An 18,248-nucleotide genomic window follows, 5' to 3' on the forward strand; every position below is an offset into this window, starting at 1 on the left:
GGTCGGGTCTAATTATAAACAGGCTGATGCAGCATTTGTTTGGAAGTTTTTTTTTTTTTTTTTTTACTGTTATGTTACTTATTTCAAAGGAACAGTATGGAATAAAATGTAAAAATTAAATACAGCATCAGAGGCAACAAAACCACTTTTGTAATGTGAAGAATAACATACATCTGCAGTCAGTATTTTCTATAAAGACATTTCCTCTGGCCATCACAAAACATAAACATAAGTGGTGACATTCATCTGTCCATCACACTCTCCATGCTCCCAGCAGTGCCTTCTTGCAGCAGTTGTCACAGTTCTGTCAAATGCAAAACAGATAGAGATTAGCACTGAATTGTGAAAGACAATCTACTCTAAAACAAATAACACTATAAAATTCACAAATCATGTCCACATCTTTTATGCAATAATTCATTACTGCACCCTTTTTGTCAATTTCAGAAGTTTTTTTTGAATGCCAAAATGCACCAGTCACAAACCACAAGCGAAACTGGCCCAGGATCTGCTGTATTTTCTAGACATTTCCTCTGGTAAATGAGATTATTCCAGGAATTATGAGTCTTTGTTAACAAACCCATGCACTGTTTATGAATACTTTGGTTTTGGTCAGTTGATAGTAGGTGTCATGATTTGAGTGTGTCACTATTTGTTTTTGGTTTTTTCTCTGCTTCTGATTATGTTCTTCAAGTTGTGTTTTGGATCTTGCTTCTGATTATTATTTTCCAGGTAGTGCTTTAGTTCTTTCCTTAGGTTGTGTTTCTTATGACTCTTGTATTCTGTTCACAATGCATTCTAGTTTATGTTCTGTTCTTGGTGCATTCTAGTTTGTGTCCCGCAAGAGTTTCTTGGGGTTAGATTGTTTTCTTGTTTCTTTTCAAGTTCTTGTTACCACTCCCTGCCACAGCCAGCTTGCAATCTGTTTTATTGATTCCTCCTGCTTCCTTGTAATCAGTTTCAGTATTTTCACATTTCCCATGGTTTATATATACTCTTCAGTTCTCTTTGTTCCTTGCTGGTTTATACTTCTGTCCATGCCGTGTTCATTGAGCCCATGCCTGCTCTGTTTCATTGCATGAAACAAGCAGTCTTGGCATGAAACAAGCAGTCACTTGTTTCATGCCATGTCTGCTACATCCACATCTACAAGGACTCTGATAGGAGGTGTGAGGTCACATGGTAATGATGTATTAACAAGGGTTTCCTTGTGTGACATTCTGGAGAATTTGTTCCGCTTGTTAACAAAGCAACAAAAAAAAAAATCAAATAATGGATAGAGGGAATTAAAAGAACTCAAACAAATTATTTGAATGGAGAACAATGACAAGGCTGCCACTCCTCAAAAACTTATCATTACCAGATTATCAACTATTCCATACCTCTGTTTAAAGCTGAAGTCAGGCAGAAGCCAGCAGAGGTTAAACACAGTGCAGCTGTGTGCATCTAAAACATGCTGCGAGTTGTATTGATAAAGGAATATAAACACATTTGAAGAGTCTTCAAAAACCTCTCGAGTTATCACTGTGTAAATGTTTATATCACAGTGACTGATGGGTAACAGAGATCGCCTGCTGATAACCACTTGATTTAAAGCAATAGAACTAAAGTAAAATATCTGTATAACTTAAATACAATAAAGTCAATAATTGATTTGGTTTGGAGGTTTCTTCATGAGTTTAGTCAACTTTAGTAAAATCATTTTTATGACATTTAATTATAAAATAAACACTGTTCAATGTTCTCTGATTTTAGAGGTAAAGAGATAAAAAAATACAACCAAAAAGGATTTGATTTTTTTCTCTTTCACCACTCTCTTAGCATGGAACATCACTGACCTTCTGCACACAGTTATGGGAAGGCCAGAGCAAACTACCTGTGGAGATTTTAAATGACTGGAAGCAGTATTTCAGTTACCATGGTAACAAGAAAAAGGGAAAGCACTGCATTTACCTTGAACTGATGGTGCTGTGACTTGGGAAAATAAAATACATCTTTACATAGAGCCTGAACATGCTGCTGCTGATGTGTAGTGTCATGAGATGTTGACCTACCATTTCATATCCTAGTGATTATGGCCTGATCTGCTTATATAAAACAGAAGTTATTATCACACAACTGTTATGCTTATAAAAACTTAGGGTACTGTTTAACTTGTGATTGCTGGTACTCCGGAATTTATTATGTGGTCAGTACTCTTTGCTCTTCATCAGGTGCTGTGTCTTTCAAAATATCCATTATTTTATTGATTTAGATGGAGACTTGGACATGCAAATGAAGTGATGTTAATAAGCTAAATCTGTCAAAGATAACTGATAATTTGAAATTTTTATAATTGCTTTCACCACCATGAGCATGAAGCTGCCACCACCACAGTTCAGATATGTGTCATTTTGGTTATTTGGTTGCTTTTGTGCCAAACATACATTATGGAATTGTTGCCCAAACCTTCACGTTTGGTTGGGTCAGACCATGACATATTCTCCTATAAGGATTGGGAGATTTTAGCCAGGCCATACCATTGTCTCTAGAAGAAAAAGGTTCTGTCTTTCAACCCTACTCCTTATTCCAAACATATAAAGAAAACTGGACATGGTTTTGACTTGTTTGGAGAATTGGAAAAAGTGGATGAATGTCTCACTAAATCTTATACACCATGGATAGGAAGCATCAGTATGCATAAAAAGTCATTCATAATAAATAAAATATATATTTTTTTCGGCCTCAGGTCAGAAATCTGTTCATTTAAAGATCAAAATTCTTATTCATAGACCGCGGAACACACTTGAAATTGGTCGGGCCTATCATATACCTCACCACCCAACACACGCTGACATAAAACACCACCATTCCTCTGATTAGGGGCACCTGCGGGATTTTTTCAGAGTGTAAGCAGAAGACAAAAGTAAATTACGGTTCAGGACTCTGCCGACGTTGACACAAAAGACTGTTATTGTATATTGTTAATAATTTAGATCAAATTTAAGAAGAAAATTAAGTCAAGTAATGAAATTAATAGATTTTTTTTTTTTTTTTATCAAAGCAAGGTATACAGTCCGCACAGCCATACAGCTGTACTGCCCCTGATCATGCAACTGATTAATTAAAAGTCGGAAACAGAATATTTATTTTTATGTTCCACGTTTTTTTTCTCACCAGGGATCGTAATATTAGGCTACAGCTAAAAAAAAGGTTATTAACACTCAGAATAAAAATCAAAATAAAAAGTCAAACTCAGCCCAGTTCTAAATATTCCCGAAGAAGTGTCTCCATCTGTCATTATGCTGGATAAAGTCTCTGGCTATCCTCAAAGCATCCACTGTGGTCAAAAACTCCCTGTGCGTGTGGGCACACATCAAGCTATTCAGTCTTCTCTGGGTCATTGTTGATCTTAAATACGTCTTGATACGACGAAGGGATGAGAAACACCTCTCACCACTGGCAGTGGACACAGGGATGGTGTAGAATAATTTTAACAGTTTGTACACCTCTGGGAGTAGATGTTTTGCCACAGGAGTGACATTCATTGCCGACGCTACTGAGGGTATTGTTGGGCATCCCGGAATCCCAGAAGTCTGAATCACTCCAGAGCAGCTGCGACATGCAAGTCTCTCTGTTCAAAACGCCGCTCCAATTCACCATCAGTTAGATCCAGGACCTCAAAGTATATTTTTCTATAATAATCCACGGGGTTCTGGAATGTGTGTGCAGACTCTCTTCCTGAATCTAGTCTAGCATAGCGTTTCTATTGCTGGGGCAATACTGGGGCGTCTGTGAGATCTTGCAAGTGTTCCAAAGCGTTTTTGTAAAATTCCTCAAAAACTTGATCTGATCTCTTTCTCTGAATGAAGCTCCTTGTCAAAGTTGCAGCCTTTTGTGCATCTTGTAATGATATGTTTACAGTTTGTAAGGTTCTAGACAGCTGCTCAGTCGGAGAAAAACACATGAGCGCCAGATGCAAATCAAAAATTGTGCTAAATTTCTCCAGCGCAGCCAAAATTCCCCCAGCTTTCCTACCAGCATCGCTGTATAATTCTTAATTTATTTCAGTCATCAGCGTGGAAAGTAAAGCGTAGTTGACAAGGACAGATTTCACTGCACCTGTGCGCACTGTCCATCTTGTTGGGCAAAGAGTGCGCAGGGGCCATTTCATGTTTTAAGACTTGAAACTTGTGACTCTGTTTGGGGGATTGTTTCACAATATGTGCAACTTCTTGCAAAAAATCCAACGCATCTCTCATGACTTAAAATGTTTTCCCAGTTTCTTGCAAACATAAATTAAGACAATGCGCAAAGCAATGGACATAAACAGCTGCCGGATTGTTCCGTATATGCCTGTCCACAGCACATACTGGCCAAAATATTGCAGTGGACAAGACCGTCATTTAGCGCAGTGAGGATGGTGGAGGCATCAGCCTGCGGCAAGTCGAATAGGCCAATAAAGTCCTCGTGAGGGACATAACTGTCGTCAACCCAGCGGAAAAGAACCACTAACTGCTCTTTGTTTGAAATGTCTCTAGTTTGATCTGCTAATATTGCATAAAACTCCCCACGAATAGGTGAAATAATCTGGGACAATATTGAATGAGAAACTGAATTAATCAATTCATTTATTATGTCATGGCTCATATAGTTTCTGTCTGCCAACCACTGGTAAATTTAAGGACAATCCTGTGCGTGTAATTCCAGCAGCTTGTAAAGGTTGCCGTTTGTTGGATTATTACCATCTAGTGCCATGCCCTGACCCATGAGATACATGATGGAAGTTATCTCCTTAACTAGCATGTGCTGTTATTTACTTTGAGCTGAGCGTCAAGCTGGGACCAAATAGTTTGCTCTTGGGATGAATACATGTTGCATGTAAGCTACAGCCTCTCTATGATATTTGCTGATTTCATGTTTTCCAAGCACAGAGAAAGCGTTTTCATTAGTTTTGCTTAATCCCAAACCCAGTCCTTTAATGGTCCAAAGGCGACACTGAGTGCAGAATATTTTTGCCTGCGTTTGACAAAGCGTTAGCCACTTGAAATCTTTACACGACTCTGGTTGAAAAGACCGGCTTTTCTGCGTTACACCTTGTACCGTCTTGTCCCAGAGAGAATTGCTGGGTCATCTGGTTGGTGAGACTTTGTCAGATCCCTGCAACAGCCGCTGGAGCAGTGAACGTCTGCCTGGCTTGTAGAAGAAGAAGATGTGGAAGCTCGGAGCTCTGGAGCAATGGAGGATCCTACAGTTGGGCCGGAAGGCGGCAAACATTTTTCTGGAGGAGCGGCTATCACAGCGTCAGAACAGAGTGACCAAATGAACAAAGGTGGATAGATTAACATGTGCTGTAGATTATATTGCTCACTGGATGACACCCATCAGATATAGTATGGACAGCCGAGGCAGCAGCAGCACACCCAGGGTTAACCTCCATGTCTGCTGTAGCGGCAAACAAGCAAGGGGGAGCAGCAGACCCGTCTGCTGAAGCATCCCCACGGGTTAAAGTACAGTAAACCACAGGTGAAATATATACAGCCAAAATTCCCTTCACTTTCGGTGGCATTCTGCCAAAAGAAATCTGTTATTTTACGTTTCACCGTAAACAATAAAAATGGACACTAACAAGGATATCAAACTGATACCAATCAAAAACAATGCTAGGTGGCTAACGTTTGTGAGGCTAAAGTTTTGTTCCCATCACATGACACAAACAGCCAATAAATGTTTAGATAAAATCATTTAACACTCTCATTGGAGAATGATGCTGCTGTCTGATCTGTATTTAAAAAAGCCTATCTATTGAAGAGTTCCATTTTATTTATGTAACTTTTTCTAATTATTTTACATCTTTGATGACCAAAAGTAGGAAGGGCACCTGCCCTACCGGTTCCGCGGTCCTTGTTGCAGGCAACCTAATCTGCACACTTCATGAAAGGAAATATGGGAATATATTATGAAAACTCATTATCAGATCACAATATCAACAGTTCAATTGTAAATCTAATGATTATACTGGATCTAGTCACTAAAATAATAAATTATCAGAGTATTTGGGATCACATTAATAATTGATTAACTAACAAAAAGTAAACATAACTACGGGAATTCTGAAAGGGTGTGAGCCGATAAAAACCTTATCAAATTGTCTCTTTTTCTGGAATTGTAAACACACCTAACTTAATACCTGTCTGAGGGAAAGAACTGCGAACACTATGGACCTGATCTTCAAAGATCCCAAATAAGGAGCACTAAATTGCTTGTGCAAAAAACAATTGCATGTGCAATAAGTGGGCGTGTTGCGCATGATCTTCAAAGATTGCACGTGCAATGGATAACGTGCAAAAAAGGTGCAGATTGCCTTATTTGAATGAGGAAATTGTATGTGCTGCTGGCTGGCTGCTACTGCCCCCAGAGGAAGTAGAGGAAAAGATAATCTACGGTGCTTGAAGCATGCAGGGTATGTTGCACTGCATCATTAAAAATTATCCAGTTGCTGATTTTCAGTCCATTCTAATTTTATTAATAAAACACAGCACAATGCCCATGGATGGCCATGAACACAAAGTTCATGCTCATCCATGCATGGATATCGCCGAGGCACTTTAGAAGAGGTTGGATGGAGCATGGAGTATTTGGCTTTATAGGGCGGTAAATCTGACAGTCATTCACATCACAATAAAAGGAGATGCCATGAGATCTCAAGGTTGAAAAAAGAAGAGGGCCAAGAATTGAACCTTTACAAACTTCACAAGAGAAAGGTGCTGAATTGAACTTAAAATATTCCATATGAACACAGAAATGTCTGCCCTGCAGGTATGAACAAAGCCAATCTAATGCTACACCTTTAATCCCCACCCAATGTTCCAAACGGGATATTAGGATATTGTGGTCAACATTGTCAAAAGCTGCTGTTAGGTCGAAAAGTACTAAAATCCCAAAACTTTCAGAATGAGTTGCTAAAAGAATATCATTAAAAACCTTTAACAACACTGTTTCAGTGCTATGAAGATGTTTAAAACCCAAATGGAAAATCTCACAAATTCCATTACTGTTCAGAAAGTAATTTAACTGGATAGAAACAATTCTATCCAATATTTTTGACAGAAATGGTAGTTTTGAGATTGGTCTAAAATTTGAGTACACCTAAAGGTTTTTTATCAGTGGGTTTTCCACTGCATGCTTAAAAGCATTGGTAACCACTCACAGGGATTGTGTCACAGGGATAACCTGAAGGTTTAAATTGGTTAACGACTTTGTTAAAAAATGAAAGTGAAACAGTCTCAAGCTGACAGTTGAGCAGGGAACCAAGATAATGGATCATGTCCAGAAGATGGGAATGTCCTCACGGACTGAACTTTGTCAAAACAGAAATGAAAAAGTTATTACAAATATCAGTAGAGTCCTTCAGAATTGTAGATTGAGAAACATTTACAATATAATTTATGGTTTTAAACAGTACTCTGGTAACATGCCCAGCACATTTTCATCAAGTCAAAAGAAACCTGCAATTAGTCGTTTTTCCATTTTCATTCTGCTCTCCCGCACTGTTATCTGACTTATCGGGTGGTCTCATTTAACCAGGGCTTAAGTGTATATTTTGGTCTCCTGGTTTTAAATGGGGCCACTGTATCCAGGGTCTTAACACAGAACTCCTCGAACTGTGAGAGCTCTGACAGTCTCTGACAGTAATGTTAATAAAAACAGAGGAAAAGAGAACAGCAATTGAAGAGATAAAATCTGTCTGGCTGGAGTACCGGTTTTAAACTCCTGGACAAGGGAGACAAATAAAACAGGCTTACGATCTGAAAATGTTGTTTACATATTGTAACCCCAGGTTCTGTGAGTGGCGCAGCCCTTTAAGGCTATTGGCTAGTGGGTTTATGTCTTTGTGCACATGAGCGAGCACTGAAAACTTTAGTGCGCTTCCACCTGCTTTGTGAGCCAGTCTGTAAAAACTGCCCTCAGACCGGGTAATCGGCTCCTGGCAGTGGGACCTATTGCTCTTTAAAGGGAACCAAATCTTCAGGATCCTTTCACTTCAAAGAGCCATTCAAAAGAGCCGTTGAAATGATCTGATTTTGGTTGGAGAGATGGAGAAGCAGCATGGGCTGCTTGGAAAACTGTGAGATCATGGCGCCTTTTAAAGGTCCGTTTAAAAGTCCCTGTTTTACCTTGTGTAGAGGATGTGTGGGGAGATTACAGCAGGATCATGCGATCTGGCTGAGTCAGTATTTTAAGCAACCTTGCTCTTAGAAAAAGGTTCATGCTCATGTCTTCTGTGGAGATTTGGACCAGAAGCACGCCAGTTACCGACCTCTGTGACAATAAAGCGACTGTGATTCGGTAGAAGGCAGAGTGGCTCGAGGAGCCACGACAGCGGCATTGGATCGCCTCAGCTGGTGCTATTGAAGCCAATGGTCCGGCCAGCGGCCGGTGGTGTGGGAGAAGCGGGCTTCAGGCCGAAATGAAGCCCCATGTCTCCATGAAACGTTTGCAGTGGCTATAGCACAAACTGAAAATCGGCATGTATGCAAGTCACAGCCCATGATGTAGCCCACCATTCTTCTTGCTTTTTCAGTGCACTTGCTGACACTGAAGAAAAAATGGAAGTCAATTACCCTGTCTGAGGGCAATTTATACAGATCAGGTGAGGCCCACCCAGCAGGTGGGAGTGGACTAAAGTGTTCAGTGCTCTCATGCACAGAGATATAAACCTACTAGCAATAGTCTTAAAAGGTGAAGGGAAAAGAACTTCCCTTCTTTTTTCAGATCAGAAATGGATACATCATATGATAAAATTAGGCCCAATGTGTGTCCCTGCTGGTGAGTGGGACCTGGCACATTCTGCTCAAGATTAAAAGACTTAGTGAGATTTAAAACTCTTGAGCCAACCGATTGACATGGCAACCGACATGGATGTTAAAATCCCCCACAATTCAAACCCTGTCATATTTAAGCATTATTTCAGCCAATAATTCTAAGTCACTCAAAAAGTCGTTTTATGTTGGTGGTCTGTAAATCACTGCAAACAGAACCGTCTGGAAACAATCCATTTCAAACACAAGCAGTTCAAAGTTGAGAAGTTCATTAATTCCTGAAGCTGTTTGCTGTGAAATTGACCTCAAAGCATTTAGAAATGAGCAGTCAGGTGGGAAAAGATCAGAGAAAACACTGTAGTCACTGGTGCTCATCCTGTAGTGTAAAGGAAATCCAATCCAGAGGAGCAGAAGAAGTTGTTTAAGATAAAGTTTTTGTTTAACATGGAATGGAGATTAATCAGAGCCATCCTCGTAGGAACTGCAGCCTCGTTGGTAGATTGGTCAAGGATTCCAGGGTATCGGCTGTAGGTTCTGAAAGTTTAATCCCCGACTTCTGAGACTGGAGATCCAGCTGCGTGTGGATAAATGTGACGATCGAAGCCAACCACAGGAACCAGACTGGAGATGACAGGATCAAGGAGACACCAAGGCAGATGCCAAATCAATCCACAACCAGCCAGAGAAGTTCCTGAAGAAAGCACGGGAAAGGCACCACCTGAGCGGCATGTTTGCTGCGGCGTCTGCAATGGTGCCTCTGGCAGGCAGGTGGAGGAACCGCAGCGCCAAACAGGTAACCAGGCACGTCAGCCAGGTGTGGAGGGCATCCACTCTACTCACCATAATTTGAGGTTCCAAATTCCGTGGCAGAAATGTTTTAATCCAGAAGCGTCTGGCATTTAAACACAAGTAAGGAGTTGTTTTTGTCAACAAGACGAATCATAAACAAGACAATCACAAACATGGTCCACTAAGACATATGCCAGGCCACACACACTGGAGCCATCTTAAGTGCCTGCTTTTCTTTCTGATTTTGTTCTTCCGTTCCGTTCTGCTACTGCTTTTCTGGACTGCAGTTTGTTAACTTTTGTCGTCGCTATTCACAGCAGCAGGTTTGTCATCGCAGCCTCTTCCCTGACGAGTTTATTTCTCCTATCGGTTCATTTGAGCAGGGCACCTCTAATTGGGTAATTGCACAACCAGAAGGCTGAGTTTGAATTTGTTCTGTGAGCAGATGATTTGTGTTTGTTGCTAGGACGGACCCGGTGAGGCAAAGACTACATTCTGCTTAGCCTTTAAGCAGAATGATGGATTACAGGCGCAGGAGGGCAGAGCTGTGTAAAAAGTAGCATGCGCCCTCTGCCATCGGGTCATCAGTGCACACATTGGACAGCTGATCAGTGTTGAGTCTGGGCTGACAAAACCATAGGAGCATGCACAACTTGTTAAATGGGTTGCTGGATGTAACTCACAATGGTTGCAGCTTAGAAATTGGCCAATCAATATTAACAATAAAAAAGAAAAATATGTCAGTTTTTAGAGGCTGGTCTAACCCTTAAACTTTTTTGAGAGTATATGTTTGAAGAGTTTGGAGGTTATCATAAACAGGTACAATATTCAGCCTGATGTCATAGGTTTGCTAAATGTTAAACATAATGTTACATAACTGTCCTGGAAAGAATTTAAATTTAACATTTATGTACATAAAAATAATTGACTTTCCAATAATTTTACTGAATTCATTTTGTTTGTTTTGCCAATATTTTAACGATATACATGTTTGATTGTTTAAATTGTTTTCTAGTGACACAAAAGTATAAACCCTTCCCTGGCATATGTTCAAATTCAAGAAATGTTTTCAATCTGATCCATCTCCAACTGCTCTGCAACGACACAATGCTACTGTCAATAACACATTTAGTTTTGTTTATTGACAAGGTTAAAACATACACTGCATTTTCACCACGTGGAATAGGTTGCCTTAAAATGGTGATTTTTCACCTGCTAAAAAGTGATTTTAGCATCCAGTTTGCAAATAAAGGATTTAATCTGCCTTATAATGTATTTATTTATTTCCTATTAATTATATTATCAACACTACAGCACACTTGGTCCTCTGCATGATGTGCAATTACAATTATACAGGCTATGAGCTTCTATGGCGGATGATCAGTTATGTGCACACCTCTGCATGATCAGTTTTGTGCTTCAGCAGCAAATGATTTCACTAACAGCAATGGTGCTCTGGAATGATCCAGATGCAAGAAAAAAAGTGTTGCAAGGAGTTTTATCATAGGAGATATGTCATGGCAAGGTGCAAGGGCCTATTGTAGTCGCTCAATTTCTTGTTATTATTCCTTTACGTGTTTGCCGGACAATTGGGGTTTTCCGATGCCCTAGAAAGTCCCTTTTTTTACTGGGAAAGATCACTATCTGGCTGTCTACACTCAGTCCACTTCAAACTGTGTGAGGTGACTGATAACTAGTGGGTCTAACTTCATTTGAAGCACAGTACTCATACTTGTACTCGTCATCTTTCACTTTATCCGGGACTGAGTCACGGTGCCAGCAGGCTTAGCAGAGACGCCCAGACGTCCCCCTCCCCAGACACCTCCTGCAGCTCGTCCGGGGGGAGCCCAAGGCGTTCCCAGGCCAGCCGAGAGACATAGTCCCTCCAGCGTGTCATGGGCCTGTGTATCTAAGCAAACTCCTACAGTTTTTGACTTACAGACTTCTAGATCACTCAGTATACTCTCAAGGAATTGGGGATCAAAAGTAATCAAAAGCTTTATGCTACATGAAAGGATGTGGGCGTGGCCAAGCCTCAAAATCTGACTTCTCACAATAAAAAACGAAATTGTTATAGCTCCTACAAGGAACATTGCAGAGACATGAAAACTTCAGAGATTGATCTGCATCTGGCCCCGAACAATATTCAAAGGTCAAATGCCGACATCATCGAAGCCCCACCTCTTGGGAACAGGAAGTGTCATGTTTTACTATGGAAGGTCCATATTTGATCCCTTTCACCTTATCAACATGAAACACTAACCAGTGACACATAACATGATGGTCTTAGTTGGTCTCCAGTACTGACAGCTATGGCTGTAGCGTGTAATTGTGGTTGTTGGCACAATCAATTGATGACATCACTTTAGCACCACCCACAAACCCAAGTGAGTGCAGGTTCCATCGGGAAGGTTGGAGTTCACCCAAATTGTAAATGCTTCTCGCCAGAGCAAAACTCGCCATGACCGAAAAACGAATGACAGGTTGCTCACAGTACCACCTAGTGGCGATGTGTGGAATATAGTGATGGCCTGGTCGGTGGAGTGTAGGCAGCAATGACAGGCTCCCGTGGTCGCTACACAGGCCAAGCGGCACTGAGCTCCGTGGGTCTACAATACTTCTTGCAGCTTTATTTATTATTGTTATTTTTGACAACCCAAATTTGTTGACACAAGTATAGATTATTTTCTCTTTCCATCATCTGTCAGTCTACCTATGCATCCCTCTGGCCACAGTGACAGCAGACATTTTTGCTTCCCAATTCATTTATGTTTGATAAATCACATTGCGGATGGTAAGGGATTACATTTGCATATCCCCCTCCCATAAATTTTTGCATTTAGGTCATTATCGTATGTTTTGCCTATTCAAACACACTAACACTCAAAGTTTGCTGTTCCGCTGATTGTCACACGCAATCCAATTAGCACCTGGTTGTAGATCAGCTTTGCAGACGCAAACAGGTTTGTGTGTGGTTTTGTAGACGCATACCTTTTGAAGACCAGGCCCTATATGTTTATTATGAACCTATTCAGTAAGTTTCTAATTACACGACTGGATCAGAAATGATGAATTTGATAGTTACAGAATAGCTGAAGTGATGCTGTGGACTTTTGGTGCTTTAGCTATTGTTTCTTTGGTTTGCTATTTTTTGTGCATAAATAGTACACTTGTTTTCCATATAAAAACTGACAGAACATGTTATGTGTAGAGCTCTCATCTAAACATTTATTTCTAAAATATTTTGTGACAGGATGCAAGACATTACTTATCACTGGTCATGTTAATTTCATTAAACATAGACTTTCAATTAGTTTTATTTATTTATTTATAGTATGTTTTTTCAGTGTTTGAATGATTGCAAACATTTATACAAATGTAGTAATTTGAAAAAATATATATGTACAAAAATTTGAATTACTGTTATTCCCAAATGGTCAAAATTGTAACTGTAGGCTCGAATGTTTCCATACCTTTAACTAAGATTTGGTTAATTGGCAACTACTAATGATAACTACATGCTTTTTTGTAGTCATCAAAAGGGTTTTGGTAGTATTCTGACTGGATGTTAAAACACTCTTCCTCGTAGAATTGATAAAGTCAGATATTTTCCTGGTTTGGACCCAGCTTTTAGGCCTTGTCCGAAACTTTTTAATGGGACTGAGGTCAGAACTTCAGGAAGGCTATTTAAGAACTTCATCCAGTTGGTTTTATCTTTTCATTAACCAGTTTTTGCAGATTATTGTCCTGTTTTAACCAAATTGTATTCAAATTATAACCATCTAGCTCTTGCTCTGAGGTAAAGTTGACAACCTTTGCTATTTAGTAAGTTTCTTAGGCCTTGCTCTAAGCATATAACTACTTTGTTCAATTACTTTGCATTTTATTGCATGACATAAATATTTCATACATCAGAAAAACAAAACGTAATATTTGGTACAAAAACCTTTGTGTGCAATTACAGATATCAGACATTTCTTGCAGTTCTTGACAAGGTTTGCACACACTGTAGCAGGGATTTTGGATCACTACTCTGTACAGATCTTCTCCAGATCCTTCAGGTTTCAGGGTTGTCGCTGGGCAATATGGACTTTCAGCTTCCTCCAAAGATTTCGATTGGGTCCAGGCCTGGAGACTGGCTAGGCCAGTCCAGGACCTTGAGATGCTTCTTACGGAGCCACTTCTTAGTTGCCCTGGCTGTGTGCTTGGGGGCGTTGTGATGCTGGAAGACCCAGCCATGACCCATCTTCAATGCCCGTACTGAGGGTTTTTGGCTAAGATCTCTCAATAAATGGCCCTATCCATCCTTCTTTCAATACAGTGCAGTTGTTCTTTCCCCTTTGCAGAAAAGCATCCCCAAAGAATGACATTTCCACCTCCATGTTTCACGGTAGGGATGGTGTTCTTGGGATTGGACTTACCTTTCTTCTTCTTCCAAACACAGCGAGTGGAGTTTATACTGAAAAGCTCTATTTTTGTCTCTTCAGACCACATGACTTTCTCCTATTCCTCCTCTGGATCATCCAGATGGTCACTGACAAACTTTAGACAGGCCTGTGCTTGTGCTGACTTGAGCAGGGGGGCATTGCGTGCGCTGCAGGTGTTTAATTCAGTGCAGAATAGTGTGTTACTAATTGTCTTCCTTAAGACTCTGGTCTCAGCTCTCTTCAGGTCATTGACTAGGTCCTGCTGTGTAGTTCTGGGCTGATCCCTCACCTTCCTCATGATCATTGATGCCCCATGAGGTGAGATCTTGCATGGAGCCCCAGACCGAGGGAGATTGACCGTCATCTTGAACTTCTTCCATTTTCTTATTGTCGCGCCAGCAATTGTGCTTGGTTATTTTCCTGTAGCCCATCTCAGCCTTGTGCAGGTCTACTATTTTATCCCTGATGTCCTTACACAGCTCTCTGGTTTTGGCCATTGTTGATGGGTTAGAGTTTGTTTGATTGAGTGTGTGGACAGGTGTCTTTTATACAGATACCGAGTTCAAACAGGTGCAGTTAATACAGGTAATGATTAGAGAACAGGAGGGCTTCTTAAAGAAGAACCAACAGGCCTGTGAGAGCCGGAATTCTTACTGGTTGTGATCAAATACATATGTCATGCAATAAAATCCAAATAAATTACTTAAAAATCACACAATATGATTTTCTGGATTTTTGTTTTGGATTTCGTCATTCACGGTTGAAGAGTGCCTGTGATAAAAATTAAAGACTTCTACATGATAACCTGAATAATCGGCAGTGTATCAAATACTTGTTTTGCCCACTGTATGTAGCAAATGAAAAACTGTAAAAGAACACTGGATATGGTTTATATTTTAGATTCCTTAAAGTAGCCGCCCTTTGCTGTGATGACTGAAATATTAACCTCTGGCCGTCTCTCAGTGAACATCTGAGAAGTTCTTTCAAGACTCTTTGGAAAACCATGTCAGGTGACCACCTCATGAAGCTCATGGAAAGAATGTCAAGAGAGCAAAGTTGTAATCAAAGCAAAAGGTGGCTATTGAAGAACCAAAAAGATAAAAAGTAGTAGTTTCTTCACATTGTTTGTTTAATATATTATTCCATGTGTCCATTTGTAGTTTTGTTGACTTTGATGAGAATCTACAATGGAAGTAGTCATGAAAATAAAGAGACCCACTAAGCGAGAAAGTGAATCTAAAACTTTTGACTGGTAGTGTATATATGCATATGAGTTTGTTTCATGACATGTAATTTTGTACCAGCAAGATACTGACTGCTAATACTCCTCCATAGTCATATCAAATCGATATGCGTATATCAATTAAAATTTTCAATAAAATGAATTATTTTTCACACTTCAACTCAGAACAACATCCAAGTAAGCTGCTCTTTGCCACTTACCGCATTGACCTTTTTTGTATAGCAAAATTGCTGCAGTCTACACACTAAAAATAAGTCCTTATAATATTGCCATTAGAATGCTGTTTATCCTGATGATTCAATTCTTCAGTTTGAGAAGACAGATTTATTGCATTTTTTAATAAAAGGTCCTTGCTGGGTATTTTAACTTACTTTAGAGTTTTGTTTTTTTAAGGATCATTAAAGGAACACAATTCCTGGGTGGTCTGCAATTTTTTTTGTTTCAGTCATGCCACAGCTAAATGATAAACAACACCTGGTAGGTGATAAAATTTGTGATTTATTTGTCACAGAGAAACAAGGGGGTCATAGAAATGAGGGACATGCTGCAAGAATGAAGGTCTAAGGCTAACAAAGACAGATGGTGCATGGAGTAGATGTAAAATTGTGAGGGAGCATGTGGAGGAGGTTACATGGAAGGAAGCTTGAAAGGTAGAAAAAAGAAAAGAGCAGAGGAGCTTCTCGGTAGACCTGAGGCAGAGAGGAAACAGTATAAAAAAGACATTGCCATCTTGCCAGCTGACCATGTGAACAAAGGAAATGTATCAAACCCTGTTCTCTTTTTTTATCTATATTTCAACATATCTTATCTTATTGACAAAACGTGTGGTCTCCAGAAAGTTTGGCCTGGGTCCATAGACAGCCTGCTGTGCCTGAGAGGAACACAGAGTCATTGATATGGAAGGATTATTTCTTATTATGGTAATGCCTCACTTTCCACACATCCTACCTTTCATCATAGAAGTGTCTTCTTCCAAGCACATATGCACAGCAGTGTCACACTTGCTTCACTAGTCAAAGTGGGTTTTTCGAGTTTGAACGGCTTAAAAGCCCATTTCCCATGTTACTCAACCGTTCAGATAGGCTGTAACAGCATGTAAAAGATACCAAGTGCTTCAGGAAATAATATTTTCACTTTTTATGCCTGACAGGAGGAGCCATATGTGATGTTCAAGAAATCTGACACCCCACTGTATGGGAACGATCGCTTTGAAGGCTACTGCATTGACCTCCTGAGAGAGCTGGCAAACATCCTGGGCTTTATATATGAGATTCGTCTGGTGGAAGATGGAAAATATGGTGCACAGGATGAGAACACCGGCCAGTGGAATGGCATGGTTAAAGAGCTGATGGACCACGTAAGTCCTACCTATACAAGGATGATTCCAGCATATAAAATATAGATGACAACAAGAGCAAAATCATTCATGAGGAAAACTATATCTGTTTATAGAGAAAACAGGCATTAAACATACTACAAATATTCCTATTTTCATGACTCCCTCCTTGAGCAAAACACCCACAGAACATGATGCTGCCTCTCACATACTTCACATTTGGAATGGTTTTCTCAGGCTTGCAAGCTCCCGCCTCCAAATCTAATGGTCAGTACTGCCAAATTCTTCAATTTTAGATTCACAGTACATGTCTCTAAACATTTAGCTGTATGTCCCTGCATCTATTTGTAAACTGCAATCTGGCTTTTTATTTTGTCTGTGAAGTGATATGTTCTTCCTCTCTGAATGGCCTTTCAGCCCATGGTGGTACAGGACCCGTTTCACTGTGGATAAAGACCTTCTCTCGCCAGCTTCAGCAATCTTTACAAGGTGTTCTGGGGTTGATTTGCTCAATTTTGCAGTAAAACGTGTTCATCTCTGGACACAGAATCTACCTTCAGAATAGTATGATTGCTGCAGGTTTCTAGACTGTTTCAACTATAATAATTGTTTGAACAAGTGATGGTGGCATCTTTAGGCTGTTGTAATTATTATTTTGATTATATTATTTCATTAAATAATAATTCGGTCTATTAAGTATTGTCCTATGAATACCAGCCCAATAAGGCGTTGGTATTAGGACAATAGAGAAAAGGGTAAAACGAGCTCTGGCATTACTGAACAAGACTCTGCACACCCATGGATAAATTCACACAATTTCTTGAAATACATAAAATTGTAAAAAAAAAAAAAACTCAATGTCAAAACATATTTCAGTTAGCAAACTTTTTACTATATTAGAACAGTCCAACTAAAAATTAAAGCTGGAAGCATCATGCATCATTGGTTGCGGCCCTCGCAGCTCAGCGCTGCTCGGCCTGTGTAGTGACCACGGGAGCCTGGCACCGCCGCCTCCACACCATTGACGAACCTGCTGCTCGTTTCCGCTCAGCACCACTAGGCGGCACTGTGAACAACCTTTCATATGAGCCTCGGTCATGCTGAGTTGTATTCTGGTGAGAAGCATTCCAAATTTGGCTGAAATCCGACATTCCCGATATAAGCTGCACTAACTTGTTTGTTGGAGGGCGGGGCTAAAGTGATGTCATTAATTGACTATCCCAACATGTTCAGCATTGATCCACAGTGATGCATACCACATTTGGTGTGTATCCGATGATGTATGAGGGAGATAAAGCACTAGGGGGCGCCATTGATGAAAATTTCATTGTAATCCAATATAGCTGTTTCAGGGTTGGCAAAGATCAGCCATATTCAGTTTGGAGTAATTCAGGATAATTCAGGGTAAACAATGCTAAACATGGCAACATGTTTAGCATTGATCCATGATGATGTATACTACATTTGAAGTGCATCCAATGATGTATGAGGAAGATAGAGCACATGAAATGTCCTAGGGGGCACCTTTGATCCAAATTCCAATGTAATCCAATAGAGTTGTTTGGGGGTTGACAAAGATCAACCCTATTCAGTTTGGAGTAAATTGGACCATGCCTGTGTAATTTATAGCCAAACGTATGGCCCTGGTGTGA

The 18,248-nt window shown here is 40.1% G+C and overlaps 1 protein-coding gene across 3 annotated transcripts in view; it reads left to right on the forward strand.

Annotated features, from left to right (window-relative positions):
* Positions 1 to 18,248, forward strand: part of grik2 (glutamate receptor, ionotropic, kainate 2) — a 559,972-nt gene that overhangs the window by 385,738 nt on the left and 155,986 nt on the right. For 2 of the 3 annotated variants that reach the window (XM_047360664.1, XM_047360665.1), the window contains exon 10: positions 16,411 to 16,617. In XM_047360664.1, coding sequence (XP_047216620.1) covers positions 16,411 to 16,617 — 207 coding nt within the window. Of the gene's footprint in view, positions 1 to 16,410; positions 16,718 to 18,248 lie in introns of those variants that run through there. The other variant, XM_047360663.1, reaches the window with a different exon arrangement.

The sequence above is a fragment of the Girardinichthys multiradiatus genome, chromosome 3, assembly GCF_021462225.1.
Source record: "Girardinichthys multiradiatus isolate DD_20200921_A chromosome 3, DD_fGirMul_XY1, whole genome shotgun sequence".
Taxonomy (NCBI): Eukaryota; Metazoa; Chordata; class Actinopteri; order Cyprinodontiformes; family Goodeidae; genus Girardinichthys; species Girardinichthys multiradiatus.